The sequence below is a fragment of the Orcinus orca genome, chromosome 19, assembly GCF_937001465.1.
Source record: "Orcinus orca chromosome 19, mOrcOrc1.1, whole genome shotgun sequence".
NCBI classification, from domain to species: Eukaryota; Metazoa; Chordata; class Mammalia; order Artiodactyla; family Delphinidae; genus Orcinus; species Orcinus orca.
In genome coordinates, this window is record NC_064577.1 from 47023720 (window position 1) to 47048188 (window position 24469).

At 37.3% G+C, this 24469-nt stretch overlaps 1 protein-coding gene across 2 annotated transcripts in view; it reads left to right on the forward strand.

Annotated features, from left to right (window-relative positions):
• The first annotated feature begins 242 nt into the window (after positions 1-242).
• Positions 243-24469, forward strand: part of TAF15 (TATA-box binding protein associated factor 15) — a 29262-nt gene continuing 5035 nt past the window's right edge. Inside the window, exons 1-11 of one of the 2 annotated variants that reach the window (XM_033431533.2) lie at positions 243-498; positions 6954-6993; positions 8487-8538; positions 8621-8705; positions 8788-8890; positions 10577-10770; positions 12186-12306; positions 19651-19685; positions 20298-20330; positions 22208-22317; positions 23373-23502. In XM_033431533.2, the coding sequence (XP_033287424.2) occupies positions 258-498; positions 6954-6993; positions 8487-8538; positions 8621-8705; positions 8788-8890; positions 10577-10770; positions 12186-12306; positions 19651-19685; positions 20298-20330; positions 22208-22317; positions 23373-23502 (1144 nt within the window). In that variant the 5' untranslated portion in view covers positions 243-257. Of the gene's footprint in view, positions 499-1026; positions 1184-6953; positions 6994-8486; positions 8539-8620; positions 8706-8787; positions 8891-10576; positions 10771-12185; positions 12307-19650; positions 19686-20297; positions 20331-22207; positions 22318-23372; positions 23503-24469 lie in introns of those variants that run through there. The other variant, XM_033431532.2, reaches the window with a different exon arrangement.

A 24469-nucleotide genomic window follows, 5' to 3' on the forward strand; every position in this document is an offset into this window, starting at 1 on the left:
AACCCCCAACGCCCCCGGTGGCTCAAGCCTTCTGCAGCCCAAGCGGAGCGAACTAGGACATACCATTCGAAATTTCCTTTTCTAACCATATAATCTGCGTTTATAAGGCTCTCCTGTTTCGCTTCCTAACCTCGAATTCTATTAGATCCAATAAAGTGAAAAATAGGACTGTAATCAGGACGTACCGGGTAGGTTCAGTCCCCTCCCCCATCCCGATCGCGGCAGTGGTACGGCCTCTCCACAATTCCCTCTCAATAATGGTACCGTCCGAGGAGGGGGGAACGGGGATTCTGAAGTCCTCTGGGTTCTGGTCTAGCACAGAGCCCCCCCTCGAGCCGTGGCGTTGTGGTACCGCCCGCTGCCCTCTGATTGGCTGCCGAAGTCCCGCATTCGGGGCCAGATCGCCGCGCCGCCTTCAGTACGGCCCCGCTTGGCTCTGGTATTCCTTGTTGTCTGCGGGTTGTGGGGGCTCTGCGCCGCGGCCGTTAGTCATGTCGGGTAGGTGACACTTTCAGCGAGCAGCGGCAGCGGCGAAAAGGGGCCCGGCGGGGTTGGGCCGTCTTCCCGCCCACCGGAGGGCCCCGCGGGAAAGTCTCCGGCCCTGAGGGAGGCTGGGGTGGGGGTGGGGGTGGGGGGGGCGGACGCTGCCGCCGCCATGTTGGACTGGAGGGACGCACGCTCCCAACGCTCTCCGTCTGCAAATCCCGGCGGGAGCGCCTCGAGCCCCCGGTCTCTTGGCCCTGTCCTTGGAACCCGAGGCGACGTGCTGCTCCCGGGGGAGGGTGTGTGAATCGGGGGGCGGAGGCCGCTACGCCATCGCAGGGGCGGGGGGAGCCCGTGATTAGAGCATCGGCCGGAGAGAATCGGTGCTTCTGGTTCTCCGCTCCGCCTCAGATCTTTCAGCGAGGCCTCCGGCCAGTCATCTCGCCGCCTCGTCCCTCAGTTTCCCCATCCGTGACGTGGAGCTGGGCCTTCCTGACTCACCCATTCATCAGGTGGGGGCCTTGACGCTCTGGGAGCCCTTTTAAACGACGTTGCCTGACACGAAATCCTACATACATGTCGTCATTCCCTCCGCACCAGCCTCCCGGATTCGAGATGGGGGTGCTTGCGTATAATTCCTCTTCACCCTTCTCTGTCATCTTCACCTCTTCAGTTGTTTATCTCCTGCACGAGCTTGAAAGTGAGCCCTGTTTATTATTGATGGGCTCTTGTAGGTCCCTGTGGCATTTACGTTGAAACATACAGACCAAAGGAAAGGCAGTCTTCCATCAAGCACTTTAAATTGACAGAGGCACCCCCGTTGTGTGAAAGAGAAATAGAGGCCTTGGTCTTATCAGGACAGCCCGTTTAGGTCTTGCGAAAGTAGAATATAAAGTCCGGGACGTGGGTCTGCGCTTGGCTTAGCAGTCCAAGCTGCCACACAAGGCCCTCTGTTGTTGGGCACATCGCAGGCTGCAAAGAAAGACCCGGCTCCCCACTTGCTAGGAACCATCATGAGAATTACATGTTACTTTTCAGGTGGAAAAGCAGAACACGTCCCTGAAAGCCATATGGTTGGGATGAAAATGACTGCTGGCAGAGTATTTTACATTTTTTTAAGGGAGGACTTGTTGATATTAAAAAAACCAAAAACACAACCTCCACCCCCACCCCAGGTAATCCAGTTTTGCAGAAGAGTGGAAATATGTGACAAAAAGGAAGGAGCAGGCTGAGAGGAGACCAAATTAGCAAGAATGGTTGGACAGGGAAATGATAAACATTCTTTAGATTAACATTGATGTTAAGCCAGAAGGTTGATCTTTAAGGGGAAGGGGCATCTACCTGATGTAAGAGGCTGTTAATTGCACAGAATTTGTCTCTTTAATTCTTGCTCAAGCAAGAAATAATTTCTTACCCCAAAGGTGACATTGGTACATATTTTACCAGCTGCATAATTTGGAATGAAGTCTGGTAAAGCTCCACAGAAGTACATAGAAGTACACTCAGGAGGGTGTGTAACCCATCCGTGATGTAAAAAAAAAATTTTTTAAGATTCTCCCACCTTCATGCAGAAATTTACCATTTCAATGTATACAGTGCTCATTAAAAACCATTGACTTGTCTCGATTTTTGACATAATTATTGGTTTAAAGCAATGGCTTATTTTTGTAGGACTGGGTAGCTTTTATGGAAAATTAAGTTTTAGAGCTGTACCGTTTGTAAGATCCAGGATTTTCAGTGTGTCATAATAGTGTGTGAGCTGGGTAATCCATTATCCTTGGTCTTTAGAATTACCAAGACAGCACGCACTTGTCATTTTGTAATTTGAGTTTTTTTAACATCAAAATTGACTTTCATGTCAAAAAGAACTAATAATTGCTTGTTTCTACATTAAGTCAATTAGAGTTAGAATCTTTTAAGTTCTACTTAGTGTTGTTATATACTCTGTACATTTTGTAATTTGTGTATAAAAATAATACTTTCGACTTTGTATAAAAATAGGAATAATGCTTTTGACTCCCCCCTAAACAACTAATGGCATTAAGTTTAGTTAAGTCCTTTAAACATTCCAAACTATATTGTAAATTTAACTTATCAAATTGACTCAGCCACTACAGGTGCCTGACAGGACAGACTTATAAGCGTAATAAAATAAATGCTTACATAATAAATAAATCAGAGTTGTAAATATTGTGAGTCAGACTCTCAGACAAATGTGAATTATCTGACACCTTTGAAGTTAAATCTAATATCAGTTATACATATAAAAATTACGAAGTCAAGAAACTTCTTTTGGCACTATGACAGCCTAAGATAACTTGTAAATCCTCTGTATACGAATAGCTAAAAATGCAAGAACTTACATAAAACAAAGGGCGAGCCCCTGCTGCCAGAAATGAAGTAGAAGCCAGCATAGTAGGCATAGAGAAGGGTGTAGGTCTCATTCAGAGACTTGGAGTTTATTGCCCAAATAACTAAGGACATGAAATGCAGCCTTGAGACCATTAGAGCCATGTAATGGGAACCCTTACATAAAACCTGGTTGTTTGAAGGACTGTATCTTCAGTGAAAGAATGAACTAGAAAAACCTTTGTACCAGGATAGGAGATAAGAAGGAAGCCTGGGCCTTGAGTGAGGGAAAAAAGTTTTTTCCTGAGAATTTGTAACTTGGGACCTGTGCTTCATACAGTTTCGGTGTACATTTAGATTAGTTATGAGGTCCAGGGAACCTCAGGCCAAGAAATTTAACATAAAAATTGGTTCTCGACTGACAGTAACCTTGGGGTTTCTAGTAAAAACAAACGAAAAACCTTTTCTGAGGAAATTTCAGAGCCTAGGTCACGAGGAATCTTACAGAAAAAACAAGCCTTGCAGAACATAAGTTCACAGTAAAACATTGCAGAATTCTGGAAGACAATTCGCCAAAATGAGAGTGACAGATGGTATTTGAATCCCTAATAGATAGTCTGAAAGCGAGTATTAATGTGTTTAAAATTATTAGAAACCTAAAAGAAGTAATCAACCCTAAGACCAAGACGTGGAAAATGGTTACGTAGATTTGAAAAAGAATCAAGTGTCAAGTGTAACTTCTAGAAATGGAAAAAGTGGCCAAGTAGAATTGCAGATAGACCTAGCAGAAGAAATAATTAGTGAGGTAGAAAATAGATACAATTACCCAGGATTCAGTTCAGAAGGATAAAGATGAAAATTGAAATTTTAAGAAGTATAGGAAATAGATTGTGAAGTCCTGTCATATATCTAATATGAGTTCGAGAAGGAGTAAATGGTGAAGAATTAATAGGTAGTTGAGAGTTTTTCAAAATTGATGGATCAAGAAGCAGTAGTCTCAAACATGAGACATAATCAATTCGTACCTAGATACATAAATGTGAAACTGCAGATTATGAAATACCAGTGACAGACCTATCAGAGGAAATAGAGAAAAGGTAAGATTGGTAGACTTCTTAGAAGTTTTAAGAAGCCACTAAATGATCTTTGGAATTTAGAGGAAAAATAACATTTGACCTTGACTTTTTTATGCAAATAAAAGACTAAGAATACCACTTTCAGGCCTTTGCTGAAAGAACTAATAAAAGAAATCCGAAAGGGAGGAGTGGGATGCAAAAAGATACAGAGGAAGCAAATGCAGTAGATAAAAAGTATTGACTGTGTGGAATCTAGAGTTTTAAAGTGGAAGCAAAAGATAACGGAAAGAAAAAGTGGAAGCAAAATAATAGGTGAAGGCTGTGATTGGCATTATAGCATTAAAGTTCTTGTATGCTAGTGGAGGTCGAAGATCATTTTGACCTTTATCAAGAATGCATGTTAAGAATTGAACATACTCTTTAAATTATGAATAGTGACTTATTAAAAGAACAGAATTTGAACGTCTAACTTCCAAAGCAGTAGAGGGGGAAAGGGAGTAAGGAAAATCCAATAGAAGGAAGTTAAGGAGTTGAAAAAAAAAGACCCTGGTAAGTAGAGAGTCTAGTATAGGCTGGTAGGAATAAATAAAAAGTAATAATAAAAATATGAAAACATCAGTTGAAAGACAAAGATTTTCACATTGGGAAAAATTGATCTAGATGTATGCTCTCAAAAATGACATACCTAAAACATCAGAATAAGAAGTGTTAAAAGTATAGAGATAGAAAAATATTAATCAGGCAAACATCAACCAAAAGGAAGATTGTTTAGTTACATTACCAGTCAAAATAAAGTTTGGACATTTTTAATGATAGTCTTCATGTAATGTTAAAAGGAAATTCAAAAAAGAAAAAAAAGGGAAATTCACCAGGAAGCTGTAAATCTGTACTTTTATGTGCTTTAACAATATGGCCTCAAAGTGTAGAAAGCAAAAAAACACTCAGTGAAAGAAATTGACAAATACAGAGTCAAACAGGGCATTAAAAAAAATTTAAACATACTACTCTGTGTAATTAATAGATCGGGTAGACTAAACATGAGTAAGAATATGAATAATAGAACTAACAAGCATCATCTTACGGATTTACAGAATTCTTTCAACATTTAGATAATACAGTTCTTTTCAAGCACATAGGAGACATTTATGTAAGTAAAAGTGTTTACCAAGGGGAAAAGCGAAAAACAGCAAATCCTAACAAATACCTGGAATAGTACAGAAAATACCTTTTCTGGCTGCAATGGAATAAGAAGACAAAACCACAAGGAGTGTCAAAACCCTATACACTTGGAAATAAAAGCATCTCTAAATAATTCATGGGCCCAGATACAAGGCTCAAGTGTCAAGTACTCATAATGAGCAGTTGTTTAAAATGCCATAAATAACATTTATAAACTGATTTTCTCTGGTGAATGTAAAACATCTACTTTCACTAAGAGCTCGACTTGTTGGTCAGTACTCTTATTTCTATATTCTAGAGTTTTAAAGTCAGCCAGCTAAAGAAGTCAGATTTACAGTTTCAGAGAGCTGAAGTTGACTGAGTTAAGAGCTCTGATACTTATTAGATTTAAGCCAGGGTCATATGACATATGTGCTGTGTACTTCTATAATTTTTGCCTGAGCCAAAGTACAATAAGGTCTTGGACTCCACTCTGTTACTGGGAGAACCCACGTCAGTGCCTTGGGATATAATTTAACTTAAAGCTTCATGCATCCTCAGTGTATGTATATTTGTTTTATTCATACACCCCCTCCTCCCACAGTAATCCTTTTTAGTTTCTGAACTGGTTGAAACTAACTTCCTTTGCCATTTGATAGATGCATCTAATCTCTTTATGATCCAGTTAGGTTCTGTATTCTTTTCATATTTTTCTTATTTGGTTAGTTACAGATCTAGTCATATTATTATGGGCAGTGATGCACAATTTTTTTTTCATCTCAGGTAGCCTTATGTCCACATTCATAAAAGAAGTAGTTTGTGTCAGGATTTCATTCAATATTTTAGTAGTTAAGGATTAAAAAAATTCTTGTTCAGTCTGATTGGAGATCTCTACTGTAGAAAAGTGGCAAATTTGATGTCACCCACTTACACAGCCAGTGACAGTTTTCATATTGTAGCTTTATATGAATTGAATGAAAAAGTCATTGATGTGATTTGATATTTGGCGGGTTTTCAGAACTGTTCAACATCAAATAGTTTTATTCAGATTAGATGAGGTTGGGCCTAATAGCAGTTGAAGACTATCAGTCATTTTTTTGCAGTTGAAAGAGTATTTCATATGATATTCTTCTCTTACTCAATCACTAATAAAATTAGGTCATTCATTTGACTCTGAGGAGAAGCCTAGAGGGTAGAGCCTCTTCAAAAATTTTTGGAATAACCGACACTTTAAAGTATTGAGAAAAGTTCACAGTTCAAATTATTATTATTATTTTGACGTATATTACTCAACTCATGCCTTCCTTGGTAGTTTTTATTGCCAACAAGGAAGCTAGAGGTAAGTATTGCTGAGTCGGTATATACCAAGTGGCTTAGCTGCTTTTACCAAGTCTTTGGAGATCTTTTTGTTGCTGCTGACAGCCAAAGCAATCCAATCCAATCCAAGGGAATGGTGTATATGTTAGGCTGGCAAGGATATGACGTGAATGTAATCCTGGGGATTTATCTTAGAGTGTGCATTTTCCCCTTTTTGATCCTGATTAGTTTTTTTTAACAGATATCTTTTTATATATAAAGATAATATAACTTGAGCTTTTGAGTTTTTGTTGAAAGGATGGGTTTTTCACTGACTGTTTCTCATTTGTTCACTTGGTTTTTGTGACCATCAGGACATGTTTGTAGAGTAGTTGTTTTCAAAGCTGTAGTTACTGTAAATAGCTAATACTATTGGCACAGATTTTTCCTTGCACTGTATTTTTAACTTCTAGTTTTTCTTTCTGTAGTTTATGATATTTTCTTATCACATTTCATCTGTAAGAGCTAAAGTCAGCCTTTGAGGGAAGCCTAATTTTAAATAAGACTAAAAATTCTTTTTATGTGTTTTAGATTCCGGAAGTTACGGTCAGTCTGGGGGTGAGCAGCAAAGGTAAAGTATACGTACATTTCAATAATACCATGAACGAGTAGAGCTGAGAAAAAAGATAAATTTAGTCAGGCTTTCCTCTTAAGCTTTGGTATCTTGACGTCTTAAAAGAGTTAAATCTTAGCTTGTGAAGGGGAAAGAGTCAGCCTATGTACATAGGTGCTGTAAGATATTTTTCTTTTTTTAAAAGGCTATTTGAATCAGTAAATATAGGTGCCCCCTAGAGATTAAAATGAATCTCATAGGTATTATAAAGATTGTTTTCTTTAAGAAATTATTTAGAAGAAACAATTACTAAAAGGATTTAAGTAGTTGAACTATAACAGCTTAGAAAAAGCATTTAATTTTTTTGATTGTATATAATATGCTAAATGTTTTTTCTGGAGTGGATTTTCTTGAAGCACTATGATAGAAGTGTTTAGCATTTTTAAAATCATCCTCACCATGCTCACAATAAAAAGAAAAGTCTGTTTTTATGTGAATGTATACATGCAGTAGGATTCTCTTGCTTACCAGAAATACAGCCTTCACTTGTAGTATAAGTGTTTTGCAGCTCAGTGTGAAATATTCAGAAGAGCATCTCAGATACCTTCTGTCATCAAGTTTTAAGCTTCATGAAAACAAAACTGATTTGACTTTTTTATTCTCATGGGATAGACCCTCATAGTAGGCAACTAGCAAATGTTTTATTCAATGAAATATGTTTTATAAAGTTAAGAAATTCTGTTAGCACTTGATAGCTCTAAAATAGTAAGTTTTTTTTTGGCATATGTTTTATTTTTCTTTGGTATATATTCAGAAAGTTTGTTTCTGACTTGTTAAAGCTTCTATGCACTAAAATTAAAGAAAGTTCAACTCCGAGAAAGCTGCATGTATTCATTCAGTCAACAAACTATGCCATCCTATGCTATGACACTGGAGATACAATATACTTTTGTTCTATGATAGTATTCTGAAGATATACATGCCTCTCATTACTGAGGCACTAACAATTGGATGTTTAGTGCCACACTGTGCATTTTCTAGGATGTTAGAGGCAAATTTAAGGCAAATGGTAGGAAGAAATTAATCTGTCACAGCACAGCTAAATTGATTAAAGCTCTAACTTAAAGAGTCATTATTTTTCTGCTTCAGATATTTATTATGGGTCTTGCTACCATGTAGTCACTCCCCTCCACCCCCAGCCTCCCACCCATCCAAGCATAATTCTGTTGGAATTTTCTAGCTCTGGTGAAGTTTTGTTTATTTGTGGGAGATTGTCAAAGCAAAACTTCTGGTGTGTGTTTGGCATTTAAGAGGTCTGGGGATGATTTTATTTATGTCTTTGACAGTCTTTGGTTATCACCTTTCAATTTAGACTCGAAGAGGTAGTTAGATCAACAGTTTCTCAGGAAAGAAGCTTGTATTTGAGTTGAAAGTTGAAAAGGAAGATAGGGTTAATTTAAGCTTTTAAATTCTAGCACATTTCTTTCAAGTAGTACACTTTTCTTTTACAGTTATTCTTCCTATGGAAATCAAGGCAGCCAAGGTTATGGACAAGCACCACAAGTAGGTTAAATATAAATTGAGTTCTTTATAAATAGTTTTAATCTTAAATATGCAGTGAAACTTGTATTTACCTAAATTTCAGAGCTATTCTGGCTATGGGCAAACTACTGATTCTTCATATGGGCAGAACTATGGCGGCTACTCCTGTTACGGACAAAGCCAATCAGGTTGGACTGATTTGTTAAATTTGCTGTTTTAGAAATTTAAAATCAGAACCTTTCCTAAATGGTATATCTATTTAATCTTTAGGTTATTCACAGTCCTATGGTGGTTATGAGAATCAAAAGCAGAGCTCATATGGCCAGCAATCTTATAATAACCAGGCACAGCAAAACATGGAATCATCAGGAGGGTAAGGAAACAGTGAAAGTACTGAGGTGTTGGGAAGTGGAAATAACACTTTGGGTATTAAACAGCTTTCACTAACAAAGTCCCAGCTTTAAACTTTTTTTTTTTTTCCAGAAAAGTGTTGATGGTGTATGAATTTCACAGTTTTGTATTATAAAGAATGTGGAGATTGTCAATATTGATATTTGATTCTTATGATGTGTTATTTGTACAGTTAGTTTAGCTGTAAATGAATGCACATGATTTAAATGTTAAAATGTAAAATTTGAACCTCTGCTTTATACCTGAGATGAAATAAAAACCTGCCTATAAAAGGAGACTTATCAATGCTTACTTTTCATTTCCATTTTATTTTTTAACCATTTTAATGTATTTAATGTCCTTTTCAGGGGCAAAAATATTAAAGAAAAAAGTGCCAAAACCTATGCACTTATTTCAAATACCCTAAAAAATGTTTTAATTGTTAATATAGGTAGGTGAATATTAGCAATTTTACAGGTCTTATATATTTTTTTAAAATTTTCTGATTTGAGGAGCCTGTACTTGTTATTAATTTTAGTAATAGCAACTTACTTTTTACTGTGCTTTACAAAGTACAAATGTAGGGAATACTATCCAGAAAGCGTGTTACATTAGAAGGCTCTTCAAGCCTGGTTAGTTTTAAATTTAAGGAGAACCTTTTCATAAGGATGCATTTTTGGTAATGTGACGTATAAATGTGGACCAAAGAGAAATGTTAGATTTGGTTTGACAGTCATTCTAAAGTGAAGGTCTAGGGTTCTGACCTTTGTGATGTGCTTTGGGTAGGGAGTTGGGGAACCGATCTTTATTAGATTGTTTTGATCATTTGATGCATTTGATCATTTGATGCAGAGTAAGATGTGACTATTAAGTTGTGAGGCCATTTTTGTCCCCCCCTCCACCTTTTTTTTTTTGAGTAAACATTAGAACTCAAATCCAATTAAGTGTTTCAACATTCCCATCCTGAGAGTAGGTAATTAATAGTCATATTGCTCAGAACATACTTAGAATTTTCTTTTTGAATTGCAAGAGAAAATAAAGCAGTCTCATTTGGTAGTTAGACTTTGTTTCAGTTAAAAAATGGCATCACAAAGCAAGTTCCTTCCTCTTACTCAGCAGATTAAAACTTTGAATGATTTATTGCTATTTTCTAAAATTTACTATTATTGAAGATGCTTAGAAGAATGTACTAAAGGTAAGGTTCTAAAGATAAGAAAATAGTCCCCAAAATATTATTAAATAATATTGTTGTTAAAACTGAGATAGAGCCTTTTACTGTAACTATTAAAAGGAGTCAGTACTTGCTGTGTCATGTTTGTTAAAGAGTCAGACATATTACTGTACTTTATGTCATCTTTAATTTTTTTTTTAATTCAAGGAGATGATAAAAACCATAGTGATTTTCTTGCTTCTCTACAGTTTTCAAAGGTGTGTGTGTTTTTTCTCATAATGTGACACCTCTTCAGTGATAGTAGAACTGTTGTTTGAAAGTCATTCCATTGGTGATAAGATTCTGTAGATAAAAGAGCTAAATGATTCCTACCAGAAAAGGGTAGTAAATGTGGATGAGGTCTAGCTGGGCAGGCCTCTTATAGCAATCAGTCTCAGTCAGCCTGCTGCAGTAAACAGTCCCTCTGTAAAATCGCTCAAGTTCTTGATTTCTGTTTAGCCAAGGTGGAAGAGCGCCTTCATATGACCAGTCAGACTATGGTCAACAAGATTCATATGACCAGCAGTCAGGCTATGATCAACATCACGGCTCTTATGCCGAGCAGTCAAATTATGATCAGCAGCATGATTCCTATAATCAAAACCAGCAGTCCTACCATTCACAAAGGGAAAATTACAGCCACCACACACAAGGTAAGATATGCTGACCTCTATTACTTTTCCTTTTTTCCCTTCATAGAATTGTGTATTGAATTCTGTATTAAAAGACCCACAGAGGATTTCAACTGTTTGTAAGAATTTAGAGTCACCCTGAACATATGTTCTGTCTCATGTCCATCAAAACTAGTTTATTAGATTGATATTTCTGAACTTGGAGACTCCAGATGGTCACGTGATTTTTTGCTGGCTGAGTTTTTGAATTTCCTTTGTTGTCTCAGTCAACTGATCATTTGACAATGAATGCTGCTGCTACCAGTTCTTTTTTATAATTTAATTTAACTTTTAAACATTTTTTATTTTTTGGCCGCACCGTGTGGCATGTGGGATCTTAGTTCTCTGACCAGGGATCGAACCTGTGCCCCCTGCAGTGGAAGCACGGAGTCTTAACTACTGGACCTCCAGGGAAGTCCATGCTACCAGTTATCTTGGTACTGGTGCTGTATGTGATTTGAGGAAATTATGATCCTGTATTAGCCTTCTCTAACCTCAACTAAGAAGGACCAGTCATTCTTTCTTTTATATATATCATTTTATATATATCATGATATTTAGGAATCTGATCAGCCATAAAAATGAATGCTTCAAGGGCAAAGGTCCTGCCTTACTCATTTTTGTACCTGCTAGATAAATATTTGTTGAATAGTTGAATGAATGAACAAGTGAATGAGTAAGAGTGGAAGCTCATTCACTGAATATCTTCTTCATTGAATATATTCACTGAATATCTCTCAGTTTGAAAATCTAGTTATTCCTTGTCTGTGTTTGATTTACACTGAAATATTTTCGACATGAAAAATAACTTTTAAGATTAGCGTATTCTTTTAAAGTATTTATTTATTGATTGATTGATTTGGTTGTACCAGGTCTTAGTTGCAGCTTGTGGGCTCCTTAGTTGTGGTAGGTGGGCTCCCCAGTTGTGGCTTGCCAGCTCCCTAGTTGTGGCATGTGAACTCCTGGTTGCGGCATGCATGTGGGATCTAGTTCCCCGACCAGGGATCGAACCCGGGCCCCCTGCATTGGGAGCGTGAGCCTTAACCACTGCGCCACCAGGGAAGTCCCTAAGATCAGGGTATTCTTTTAATTTATTAGAGTTCTGTACCTAATGTACTTTACTCAAACTACTCCATATTATCATCACATCAAATGGTGATATCCACATCACCATTTTGCTGTCTGACTTTGGTAGAATGGAATTTGACACACATATAAGTCTCATACATTTAATTCCAGATGGTGTTATGTTGACTTGCATTTGAGTTTTGTGCACATGTGCCATTTTCTGAAGGTCACAGGTGACCTAAAGAGCTATTTAATATTATGTTGTGGAAAGCCTTTGTCAGAAATTTCAAGTTGTTTATGTATGTATGTATTAATTTTCTTTTTTGTAGATGACCGTCGTGATGTGAGTAGGTATGGAGAAGATAATAGAGGATATGGCGGGTCACAGGGAGGAGGTAGAGGGCGTGGGGGATATGACAAGGATGGAAGAGGTCCTATGACAGGATCAAGGTAAGTTTTTAGGTACAGATGTCTACATTTCTTCTCTCTCTTTTTTTTTTTTGTTGTTGTTACTTAGCTGGTTTGATTCCATCATCTGATTTAGTTAAGAGGCCTATAAAAGATTATGTTGTAGAGAAGAGGACAGAAATTCAAAATTTATTTTCAGTCTTAAGATGTCACATAAATTACCTCAAAATAGGCTTTGTTAGCCGTTAGTTTATGTGGTATATATTAAATACCAATGGAGAAAAGTCCCCTACTATGGTGTGGTTAAACCACTTAACTATGTTTTTCCTGCCAGAGCTATTGACTCTAAACTCCTTTAAAAGATGACTCTGGGAAATCCAAGTGTTTTATATGTAGAAAATACAAGGTAAGTTAATTCTAGATTGGAAGGTGGAGAGGCTGTTCTTTAATCTTGAATCCCCTTGGGAAGGGAAAATATTAGGAGGCAATAGCAGATTATAAATTTGGGGTTGGCAAATGAGAGAAAGATTTTATGTAACTGAACTGTTTTGTCCCCATTCTTAAGTAAACAATTATTGAGATAATTAGTGCAATGTCACATACCGTTGCATATTTTGTCTAGACTAAGCTGTGCAAAAGGAATGACTTTTTAATTCAGCTTTCCTTTTCTCCATTGTTAGTGTTATCAGGTTTTGGTATTTATGGCATATGTTATGAAAGGTGGCTTTAAAATTACTTTCAAATATATGCGTAAGTCTAGCGCTTTTGCTCTAAAAATAGGAATGAAAAAGTAATTGACATTTATTGTCCTCAGATGAGGTTTGTAGGTTGCACATTTCGTGTGTAAAATATACAGGCTTAAAAGATAATTTGTGTTCCTTGGGAATTGAAATTGTCAGCCTGTTAACTGACAATATTATATCAATACCAGGTCACTCTTTTGCTTCTTAGGGACTGTTGTCTGTTCCCTGAGGTGACCTGAGAAAATCAGTTACATACAGCACTGTTAATTTTTCAAGTGAGCCAGGAATTTGATCTCATTGACTTTCTCTCTGTTTAGTGTATAGTGCTTTGGTCTGGCAAATCTAAAGTCTAAACATATTTGATAAATTTCTATAAGACTTGAACATTAAATGTCTTTTGATTGATAGCCGAAGTCAATTTATTAAGATAAAACAAGTATATTGTATGCCTCTTCATTGTCATGTGGATGTAAGTGAACAACGTAGAGTGGTATGGTGCTTACTCTCTACCTAATAGCCTCGCTCCCTCAAACAGAATCCCAAACAAGATAACTAACAGGTATATGTGATTTTCTGGTTAATATGTTTTAGATAATTGGCTGCCTTGGGATGCTATACGTTTTACAGCACATCATAGGTTTAATTTTCTTCATAAGGAAGTTATAATTATATCTATAGATTATCTCTGAAACTATGACAGTGTCTGACGGAGAATGGTAGAACCCCACTTTTCAGGAGGAGGAGGGTAGGGAAGTCTTTAAAAATATGTTTTCGTTTTTGAGAGATGACTTATCTTAGAATTAGAGTTGAAAGGACCTTGAGTGATCCTCCTGCTAAAAGAGGGAAGATCTGTATCTTAACCAACCCTGGGCATACCAGTTTTAAGCACTTCGATAAACCTCTTTGGCAACATTTCAGTATAATTTTTGGCCCAGGTACTGAATCATGAACTAAGTTTTTGAGTTTCAAATCTTTTTATTTAACTTTAGAACCTCTTCAAACAAAATCTTGTGTAGAAGCCCAGGATGTATTAGGTCAAAATGATGGTGATCTGGTTCAAGTCAGGGTAGGGTTTTTGGGGAGAGGTCTTACCCAGTTGCTGTCTGTATACTCCCTCCCTCCCCCCACCCCACCCCCTTAGCCAGTAAATGGAATGTGCATGAAATGCCTTTTTAAGAAATTTATGTGGATGATTATACTTACTCTCTATATTGGATGGGCAAACTTTTTATGTGAAAGGCCACATAGTAAATAATTGAGGCTTTGCAGGCCATGCGGTTTCTTTTGCAACTGCTCAGCTCTGCTCCTGTATAAATGAATAAACATGGTTGTGTTCAATAAAACTTCATTTATGGATACTGAAATACGAAGTTCATATAATTTTCATGTGCCACAATATCTTGTTCAGGATGTGATTTTTAGCTTATTTACAGGGGTGAAGTGTTTCAAATTAAAAAAAAAAAAAAAAAAGCCCAGTTTCAGGGCTTTTTTTCCCCTTACACTTGGTTTTACATTTAAGTACCAGAAATACCCAAACATTTTTTTTTAGTCTTCATCAACACTCCCATTTGTGTTTGTAATCATCTTACTTAAAAATAGCAAGGTTGAAAATATGATCCTTTCAGGGCTGTTTGAAGAATATCTGGCATTAGTTGGGTTTATAATTAAAGAAGGGGCACAGTTTGCAGGTGAAGGTTTGATGTGTGGTAAAGGATATGACATTCTTAGACTCAAGTTGTATGATTGCTTGACTGCAGGAAGAATTCAGACCAAAGGAAGCTGTCAGCTTTCCAATTTTGGAAGAGAAACATGAAGACTATAGGGACTATAGGAAACAGTGTTTTTCTTTGAAGAAGCAGTTGCAGCAAAAGAGATTGAATTTCTAATTGTTATCTAAAGTAGATCAGTGGCCTCCTACTGGACTAGAAGCTTAAGGCCATACATTTTCTCAGTGCTTTTAACTTTAGCATTGTGCTGAATGCATTGCAAAATTACTAGAACTTTATAGATAACCGTTTTCCATTATTAGCATGTCATCAAGTTAAGTAGATTTTTTAGGCTTTAATATCTCAAGTCTCAAAAAAGTTATCTTAAATTTTGAATGTCTTCTTATAAGAGTTTTTTTGTTTTTGCGGTACGCGGGCCTCTCACCGCTGCGGCCTCTCCCATTGCGGAGCACAGGCTCCGGACGCGCAGGCTCAGCGGCTGTGGCTCACGGGCCCAGCCGCTCTGCGGCATGTGGGATCTTCCCAGACCGGGGCTCAAATTCGTGTCCCCTGCATGGGCAGGCGGACTCTCAACCACTGCGCCACCAGGGAAGCCCTTATAAGAGTTTTTGAATAGCTCTCTTAAAAATGTGCATGTGTGCTGGTGATAGTCCCGCCAGTGCTGCCCAATATAAATATAATGTGGGTCAACTGTGAGCCATATGTGTAATGTAAAATTTTCTAATAGCCACATTAAGAAAAATAAACAGCTGAAGTTAATTTTGATAATACATTTTATTTAATCTAATATCACAAATATTTTATGTAATCAGTATAAAAATTATTGAGATAATGCACATTCTTTTTTTTACCTAAGACTTTGAAATCCATTTTGTATTTTACATTTAGAGTACATCTCAATTTAGACTCTCCATATTTCAAAAGGTCAGCAGTCACATATGGCTAGTAAATGTTGTATTGGATAGTGCAGCTCTAGAATGGTAGATTCTTGGTCTTCTGAAATGTTGGTAAATTACTAGTATGAAAAATCAAACAGAACAGTTTTTAAAAAACTAATCTTTTTCAATATTTAGCTAAGTTCCTTTTTCTCTCTGTGTATTGAATTTTCTGGGAATAAAGATTCCTATATTGTCCTTTTACTTCTTGGCAGTTTTAGTCCTTGAATACAGATATATTTGGATTTTTAAAAATTAAATTTTGGGAATAGAGACTCTGTCAAAGTATATTTTCTTTCTTGACAAGCACCTGAAATTAAATCTGACTGTCGTCTCTAAATATGTAATGCTGTAACAGTGAAAGAACCCTCAGAGTCTACCCTAGAGTAGGCTGCTCACTGTGGTTTTGAACTTGGGACGATTTCTGTAGTTGAGTCAAGAATATACAATTGATTTTCCTATGCGGGGGGCACTCAGCCATAAATTTTGAGTATTCTTATGTCTCTAGTAAATACCTTTACTTCTTTACATTAAAGTGTCCTTACTTCAGAAATTCTTTATGTGTACAAGTTTGTTTCTTTTCCTGGGAGGAAAACAAATTTGTTGTGGCAACATCTTGACTCAGATGTTCACATGCCTTTGTGTCTTAATTTGCTAGTGGGGCCTTAACTTAGTTTATGGAAAAGGGACATGTAACTTGGCTGCAGATTTGAAGAAAGATTCTTAACCACAGGCCCATCTTCTGTTAACTGATTTAATAGTGGTACTATTTGAGGTTTATTTACTGTGTTTAATATAATAAATTTCCTAGTAAGGAACTATAATTAATTAATATGAAATTTCTTAATAAGGAAAGAGAAAAGCGACTGAAACATTGGAACTTGAAAGAAAGCCTCACATAAAATTATAGGTCATCCAGACCAGTGCTTCTCTAACTGTAATGTACATACGAACTCCTTGGGGATCTTACTAAAATGCAGATTCTGATTTAGTAGGTGTGGGATGAGCTTGCTTTTCTGAGATACTCCCAGGCTCTGCCTTTGCTGCTATTCCATAGACCACCTTTCAGGTAGTAAGGGTGTAGACCATTATTTTGCGAAGGAGGAAACTGAAGCCTAGGGAGAATTACTGACTTCTCCAAATTTTCAAGATTGATTAGTGATAGTTAAGACTATACCCTGAGACTCCTACTTTGAAGACTAGTACTTTTTCGAATGTACTTATGGGTGTTTCCTTATTTACGGCCATTGTGTTTGAAGTGTTCAGCTGCTGAATTTTCAAAGGAAATGCTCAGTAATGATGACTTAAGTTAAAATGCCATTGTATGGAGGAATAGAAAATTATAAACATATTCAAGTGTCATTTGTTTTATATCCTTTATATTTTACCAGGGGTATGTCCTTTTTTAAAAAATTGTTCAAAGTTATATTGCTGGCCAGAATAGAAATTTTAGAAGTACTTGATATATGAAATTGCATATTTTCCCTCCATTGTGGTCAGATAAACAATTTGGTACTTGGTTAAGTTGGCAGCAGAATAATTAAGTGGTGCCTCTTCCAGCACTTAATTGTGCAAATATCCTATTTAAAAAAAAATACTTTATCCTGGGTACTTTAACGTCCTGACATAGGAATGTGGGTTTAATATATTCTTTTTTTAAAAAAATTTTATTTATTTTTGGCTGCATCGGGTCTTTGTTGCTGCACGCGGGCTTTCTCTAGTTGCAGCGAGCGGGGGTTACTCTTCGTTGAGGTGTGCGGGCTTCTCACTGCGGTGGCTTCTCTTGTTGCGGAGCACGGGCTCTAGGTGTGTGGGCTTCAGTAGTTGTGGCTCGCAGGCTCTAGAGCGCAGGCTCAGTAGTTGTAGCACACAGGCTTAGTTGCTCCGCAGCATGGAGGATCTTCCTGGACCAGGGCTCGAACCCCCCGTCCCCTGCATTGGCAGGCGGATTCTTAACCACTGCACCATCAGGGAAGCCCGATTTAATATTTTCACTAGCTCTTTTTTCATCATTTTTAGAATTCTCATGATCATCTTTGAAGAAACCTGAGATATCTTGTTTCTAATAAGATTTTCAGCAATTTAATCTCAGAACTCTGTTTGGCTTCCTTTCCTTAAAGAGTTAAGCTATGATATATAGGCCATTTAGAAGTATGGGTTGGTGGGAGGGCTTGGGTGATGTTCTGAAAGAGAGGTCTTAGACACTCAATAGGAAACTATATATATGAAAGACCTGAGCTTCGCTTTGTCTGCATAGCCTTGAAATATTGTTATTCTCCTTTTTAGATTTCTTGGGCATCAAATAAAAATTAATGGCGAGTTAAGTTGCGTGTGTCCATACCTATGCTAGTTGCAAGGGAATTTTTTTTTACGTCAAGGTAGTAGAATAGACTTCTAAAGAAAAAATTCTTTCTCATTTAGTCAGAGTGGTTTTTCTCAGGATGGCTCAAGAAAGGCCATCTAGAGGGCAGGGTTATTACTAAAGCAGAGGCTTTTAAGCAGTGAAGAGACATTAGTATATTGGATTAGTTTCTTGGGTTATAGTAGAAGATTAGTAGTATTAGAAAATTAGATATCACCATCTGAAAACTTCGGGTGTTTTTGTATCCATGTCAGCACATGAATCTTAGAGGATTACATAATTCAGTTAAGAGAAACAAGCTTTCAATGTATGAGCATTTAAAGAGTTTCTTGATAAGAGAGATCTTAGATTTCTTACATAAAGCTATGCACACAAGGGCCATTGACTTACCTGGCAGTGGAAATTGCCAAATAAAGTCATTTTCTTGTGGAGTATGTAGCATTCTGTCTCTGATATGGTCTACTGATTGGTGTACAAGAGCATTCGGCAGCATGAATGTCAGTAGCTCTGCTGTGAAGAGAGCTAGCATGTTGCAGTGGGCATGGAATAGGAGGGCAGTTTAAAGTTATGCTTTCTTTTAGTGCTCATTTTACCAGATATCTGAATGATTTGAATTTTTAAGACCGCTTTCATTCAGTCTCACTTTTGTGTATATTTGTACCTCACTTTTTTCTTCATCTCATAAAACCCACCGTTTGGTGTCACAGTAGAACGTAGTGCTCAAGTTTTTACCTCTCCCATTCTGCTATCAGAATTTTAATCTTGCTTTATATTTTTCTCCTAGTCTTTTTCTCATATTTAACAAAAATATCCCCTTTAACAAAAATATTTCCCTTTAAGGGAATATTGATATTCATCTTGAATTCTTAAACTTTTAATAAAACTTAATTTATATATTTACTTTGTGAATCTGTGATGGTTGCAAGGATTTTGGAAAATTTTTTTTTAACATCTTTATTGGAGTATAATTACTTTACAATGGTATGTTAGTTTCTGCTTTATAACAAAGTGAATCAGCTATACATATATCCCCATATCTCTTCCCTCTTGCATCTCCCTCCCTCCCAGCCTCCCTATCCCACCCCTCTAGGTGGTCACAAAGCACCGAGCTGATCTCCCTGTGCTATGCAGCTGCTTCCCACTAGCTATCGGTTTTACATTTTTTTTTTTTTCCGGTTTTACATTTGGTAGTGTATATATGTACACACCACTCTCTCACTTTGTCCCATTGACTTTTCATGCCTTGGTTATTATTACTGTTTTAAAATGATTTCTTTCCCCTTGGAAAGAATGTTTAGCATTCTTCCTCTTGTGCCTCCAGTTTAAGTGGATTTGAATATTATCCCTTTGGCTTGGGGTTGGGAAAATTTTAAAATAAGAGTATATTAGGTATGTTCTGTAATAAGCTTGAAAAGGCACCCTTGTGGAAATAGATCCTTGGGGAAACATTTAGGTGAAAACAACATTTTGAAGTCTATGAAATGAAATTTACTGGAAAGTTAGAGGTGCTACTGTTTTCCTGGGCGCTCTACTTGTGACAGTTAAGTATAGATTGAGCCCAGGGCTCAGCACATTAGAGACCTAAGGAAGAAATCATTTCTTCAATTTTTCCTCTGCAGTGGTGGTGACCGCGGTGGCTTCAAAAATTTTGGTGGTAAGTGCTGAGTATCCCAAAATGTTTCAGTGGAAATGCTATATAAACCTAAAAGCCACCAATATCCCGCAGACGTAGTCTAAGCCCTTTCTTACTCTGTTGAGGCTGGTGTGTGTTGTGTGCTTAAAAAAAATTATATATATGCATATATATATATCTCAAAATATTAAAAAGACGAAGTTGATCTCAAACAGTCCAATGGGTTTCTACACAGTGAATTTGCATGAGAGTCTGGTGACCAATGAATGAGACCTTCACTGGATTTTGTCAATATGTTTTTTAATAAAGGTAGCTGACATGGTGTTTTTAAATTATTACGGTTTTCCAATCAGCCTTCACAACCAGAACTTAACAAAAGTGATACTAGTGTAATGCCAAAGTGGCTGGTGCCGTCTGGGACAAGTTTAAGGGAATATTGACATTCATCTTGATTTCTTAAACTTTTAATAAAACTTAATTTATATACTTACTTTGTAAATCTGTGATGGTTACTTACAAGGATTTTGGAAGTATTGACTTTTCATGCCTTGGTTATTATTACTGTTTTTAAATGATTTCTTATGAGTTGCCTTAAATAGCTTTCTTTTTCTTTTTCTTTTTCTTTTCCCTTAGGTCACAGGGATTATGGACCCAGACCAGATGCTGGTAAGGTTTATGGTAGTTTGTGACTCTCCCATTAAGAGAATGTTAGTTTTCCATTTTTTCAAAGGAGAAATGTGTGTGTTTGGAGGAGTTAGTACAGGAGGAAGATTTGATTTGATAATGCTGCCAGAACCAGGGAGCTTCACTTCTAAAGATGTACTAGCAAGAAAAGTTCAGGGGGATTGATTGGAAAGTTTGCTAGGAAAAATTACTATGTTTGTGCTTTCCCATGCTCTCTACTTTTTCTTTTGTGAAGAAATACTTGATTTTGTACTGCTAATTAGCATTATTTGTTTAATTACTGGAAATCAAGTATGAGAGAATTGGTATGATTGGGGAATTAGAATAGCTGTGTTTAAGAAAATATTACAATGGATTGATAGTCTGGTCAGTGGGCCTAAGAAACCTGAATTCATATATGAGAGAATTGTCTTACTCTGGGCAGAGGTCACTAATTTCTTTTCTTTTCTTTTCTTTTTTTTTCTTTTTTACAAAACATCTTTCTTTCTACGTGTGCCTTTCTTTTTGTTTTTTTTTGGCTGTGTTGGGTCTTGGTTGCTGCGCGTGGGCTTTCTGTAGCTGTGGCGAGCGGGGGCTACTCTTCCTTGCAGTGCACGGGCTTCTCATTGCAGTGCCTTCTCTTGTTGCGGAGCAGGGGCTCTAGGTGCGCGGGCTTCAGTAGTTGCGGCACATGGGCTCAGTAGTTGTGGCTCGGGCTCTAGAGCGCAGGCTCAGTAGTTGTGGTGCATAGGCTTAGTTGCTCCACGGCATGTGGGATCTTCCCGGACCAGGGATCGAACCTGTGTTCCCTGCATTGGCAGGCAGATTCTTAACCAATGTGCCACCAGGGAAGTCCTCAGAGGTCACTAATTTCATGTACCTTTATATTTTCAAATGAAATTCAAGGCTGCCTGGAGCCTTTTGAAAGTTATGTAGAGATTAAAAATCTATTTGAGCCAAAATTTTTTTTAAAATTAATTAATTTTAATTAATTATTTATTTTTGGTTGCATTGTGTCTTCGTTGCTGTGCACTGGCTTTCTCTAGTTGCGGCGAGCAGGGGCTATTCTTCGTTGCGGTGCGCGGGCTTCTCATTGCAGTGGCTTCTCGTTGTGGAGCACGGGCTCTAGGTGTGTGGGCTTCAGTAGTTGTGGCACACGGGCTCAGTAGTTGTGACTCGCGGGCTCTAGAGCGCAGGCTCAGTAGCTGTATATATTGAAATCAGAACTTTTGTTTTTATTAAGATGCTAAAGTATTCTATATGGATGGCAATTTCTGAATTATCCCTTGATGGACTGAATTTATGTGCATCTTTCTTGTTTTGTTATACTAATCCAAAAGTGTGCATGTAAGGTAAGGTGTGTGTCAAGGTGCCCCTACTCTCTGGTATATATAAAGCTTATTGCAATGAATGGGAAACCAGCAATTCTGCTTGGCTTGCTTGGAAGTTCAAGGTGTCAGATTTGGGCAGTTTTCTACTAGAAAGCTTTAAAAGTATTGATTAGCCAGAAAGAATTAAAACTCTCCAAAGAAAGGAATGCTACTTTATACTAACTTTCTTCATCTCTTACTGAGCTTGAGTCCTGTATCTGAATCTGAAGAGTGAGATTTGTAAGGTTTCCCTTAATTGGTCTATGTATTTGACATAGTGTGGACTTGATCCACTTTACGTGAAGTTTAGTTGTGAGAATTGACCTACCAAATAACTGTTATGACCACTTTGCATGTTTATCTAAGAGGTTTCATGTATTGGTCCTTTTTCCTTTTGGTCACAGAAATAGTTGAATATTGAATAATAAATTATTATTCTTGATTACTAAATAGGATGTAGTAAACCTAAGGAATATGTAAAATTAATCATGGTTTTTTTTCCCCCCATAGATTCAGAATCTGATAATTCAGATAACAACACAATCTTTGTACAAGGACTTGGGGAGGGTGTGTCTACAGATCAAGTGGGGGAGTTCTTTAAACAAATAGGAATTATCAAGGTGAGTAAAAAATTGGCTTATGTTGAAAATCTCATAATTATCGACATATTCTGGTTAAGATACATAGGTTACATAATAAGCCCATACTCCAGTAAGGCTTGTCTCTTAAAGTTCCCTGATGCACATGCTCACCCATGTCTGTAGGCCTTTGCTAAGTTTGCTAAAATACTTGAAGATTTTTATTCCTTGCTTGTGTGTACCTTTCCACAGCCTTCCACAGCTTTGGCTTTCAATCTTAGGACTCTAAACATAGTCTCTGCCTAGCTCCTAAAATTGTGAGAACCAAATGAAATTGTGAAAACATTTTTATATTCTGAAATGCCAACATATGAAAACCCAAGTTATTACTAACAACTTTTTATGTTGGTATTTAATGTCTGCTATATATTTGCCCAATATAATAATGCTTTATTTCATAACTTTATTGTACTTAAGTGTCTCATGCACTGTTTGTTTCATGCATATATTTTCATCTCCTAACTAGAAAGCATTTAGATTAGTGTTAGTAGATTGAAGCATTTGCCTGATATCAGTTTGCAGTTGCTCTTGTTTTGGTGTCCGTGGAATTACTTTTTTTTCCTCCTTCTTGGAGAGTAAAAGTTTCTTAAGAAATTATTAATTACACATGAAATATGTAAAAAATTCACACAGTTCTTGTCTTCCACTCCCTTCTCAACAAAATCCAGTGTGTACGCCTTAATGGTAATTTATTTATTTGCTTGGTGAACATTCTTCCTGGTCTTTTTTTTTTTTTTAAGTTTTACAAGGTATATATTTATATGAAGTATTATCTGTTTTCTTTTTTGTGGGTTTAAAGAAATTATACATGGATAAAACAGTATATACTGTGTATCATTTTTTTAGTTTGTTTTTCACTTAATGTATTTTAGAGAGTTTTCTTTTTCAGAACCTACAGATAACTTCATTTTTATGTTAAGTTGATAGTATTTATTGTATGGATATGTAAATTCCTTTAAAAAATAAAATTTTAATTATCTATGTGGTTCATGATCACTTTTTCTTAAAATACTGACACCCACTTGTTTGTTCCTCAGACAAATAAGAAGACTGGAAAACCAATGATAAATCTGTACACAGACAAGGACACAGGAAAGCCAAAAGGGGAGGCAACAGTATCATTTGATGACCCTCCTTCAGCTAAGGCAGCCATTGACTGGTTTGATGGTATAGCTCATTCATATAGTTTCTTTTTTTTTTAATTTATTTATTTGGTTGTGCTGGCTCTTGGTTGTGGCAGGCGGGCTCCTTAGTTGAACTTGCCGGCTCCTTAGTTGAAGCAGGCAGGCTCCTTAGTTGCGGCTCCAGGGCTCCTTAGTTGCGGCATGCATGTGGGATCTAGTTCCCTGACCAGGGATCGAACCCGGGCCCACTGCATTGGGAGTGCAGAGTCTTATCCATTGCGCCACCAGGGAAGTCCCTCATTCATATCATTTCAACGTGTGGTTTGGCTAAATGTTTTCTAGTATTGAAGTCAAAATATGTTCTCGTAGACGGTGATTATCTTCATGTTTACTTTTTTAGATATTCTATTGAGAATACAGGCCAGAGTTTTTACATACCTTTAGAAATGAGATGAACTCTGTCTAAAATATTTCCTTATGTCATGCTTTGTGCTTAAGGCCACCCTAATAGAGATGTAGAGGGTTGGCCTGGTTGACTATATTCTTTTTAAATTTAGGTTAATTTCCCTTAAAATATAATCTTAATACGTACTTAGAAGAAACAGTAAGACTTTTTTTCCCCCTGAAAATAAGAAAATATGGGAGAGTAGAAGAAAGGAGTAAAGCATCCATAGTTCTCTACATAGAGACAACTACTGGTATTAACTTTTCCTTCCAGTTAGTTTTTTTTTAAATAAACAATTAATTTTTGGCTGTGTTGGGTCTTTGTTGCTGTGCGCGGGCTTTTTTTCTCTAGTTGCAGCGAGCGGGGGCTACTCTTCGTTGTGGTGTGCGGGCTTCTCATTGTGGTGGCTTCTCTTGTTGTGGAGCACGGGCTCTAGGCACGTTGGCTTCAGTAGTTGTGGCAGGCGAGCTCAGTAGTTGTGGCTCACGGGCTCTAGAGCACAGGCTCAGTAGTTGTGGTGCACGGGCTTAGTTGCTCTGCGGCATGTGGGATCTTCCTGGACCAG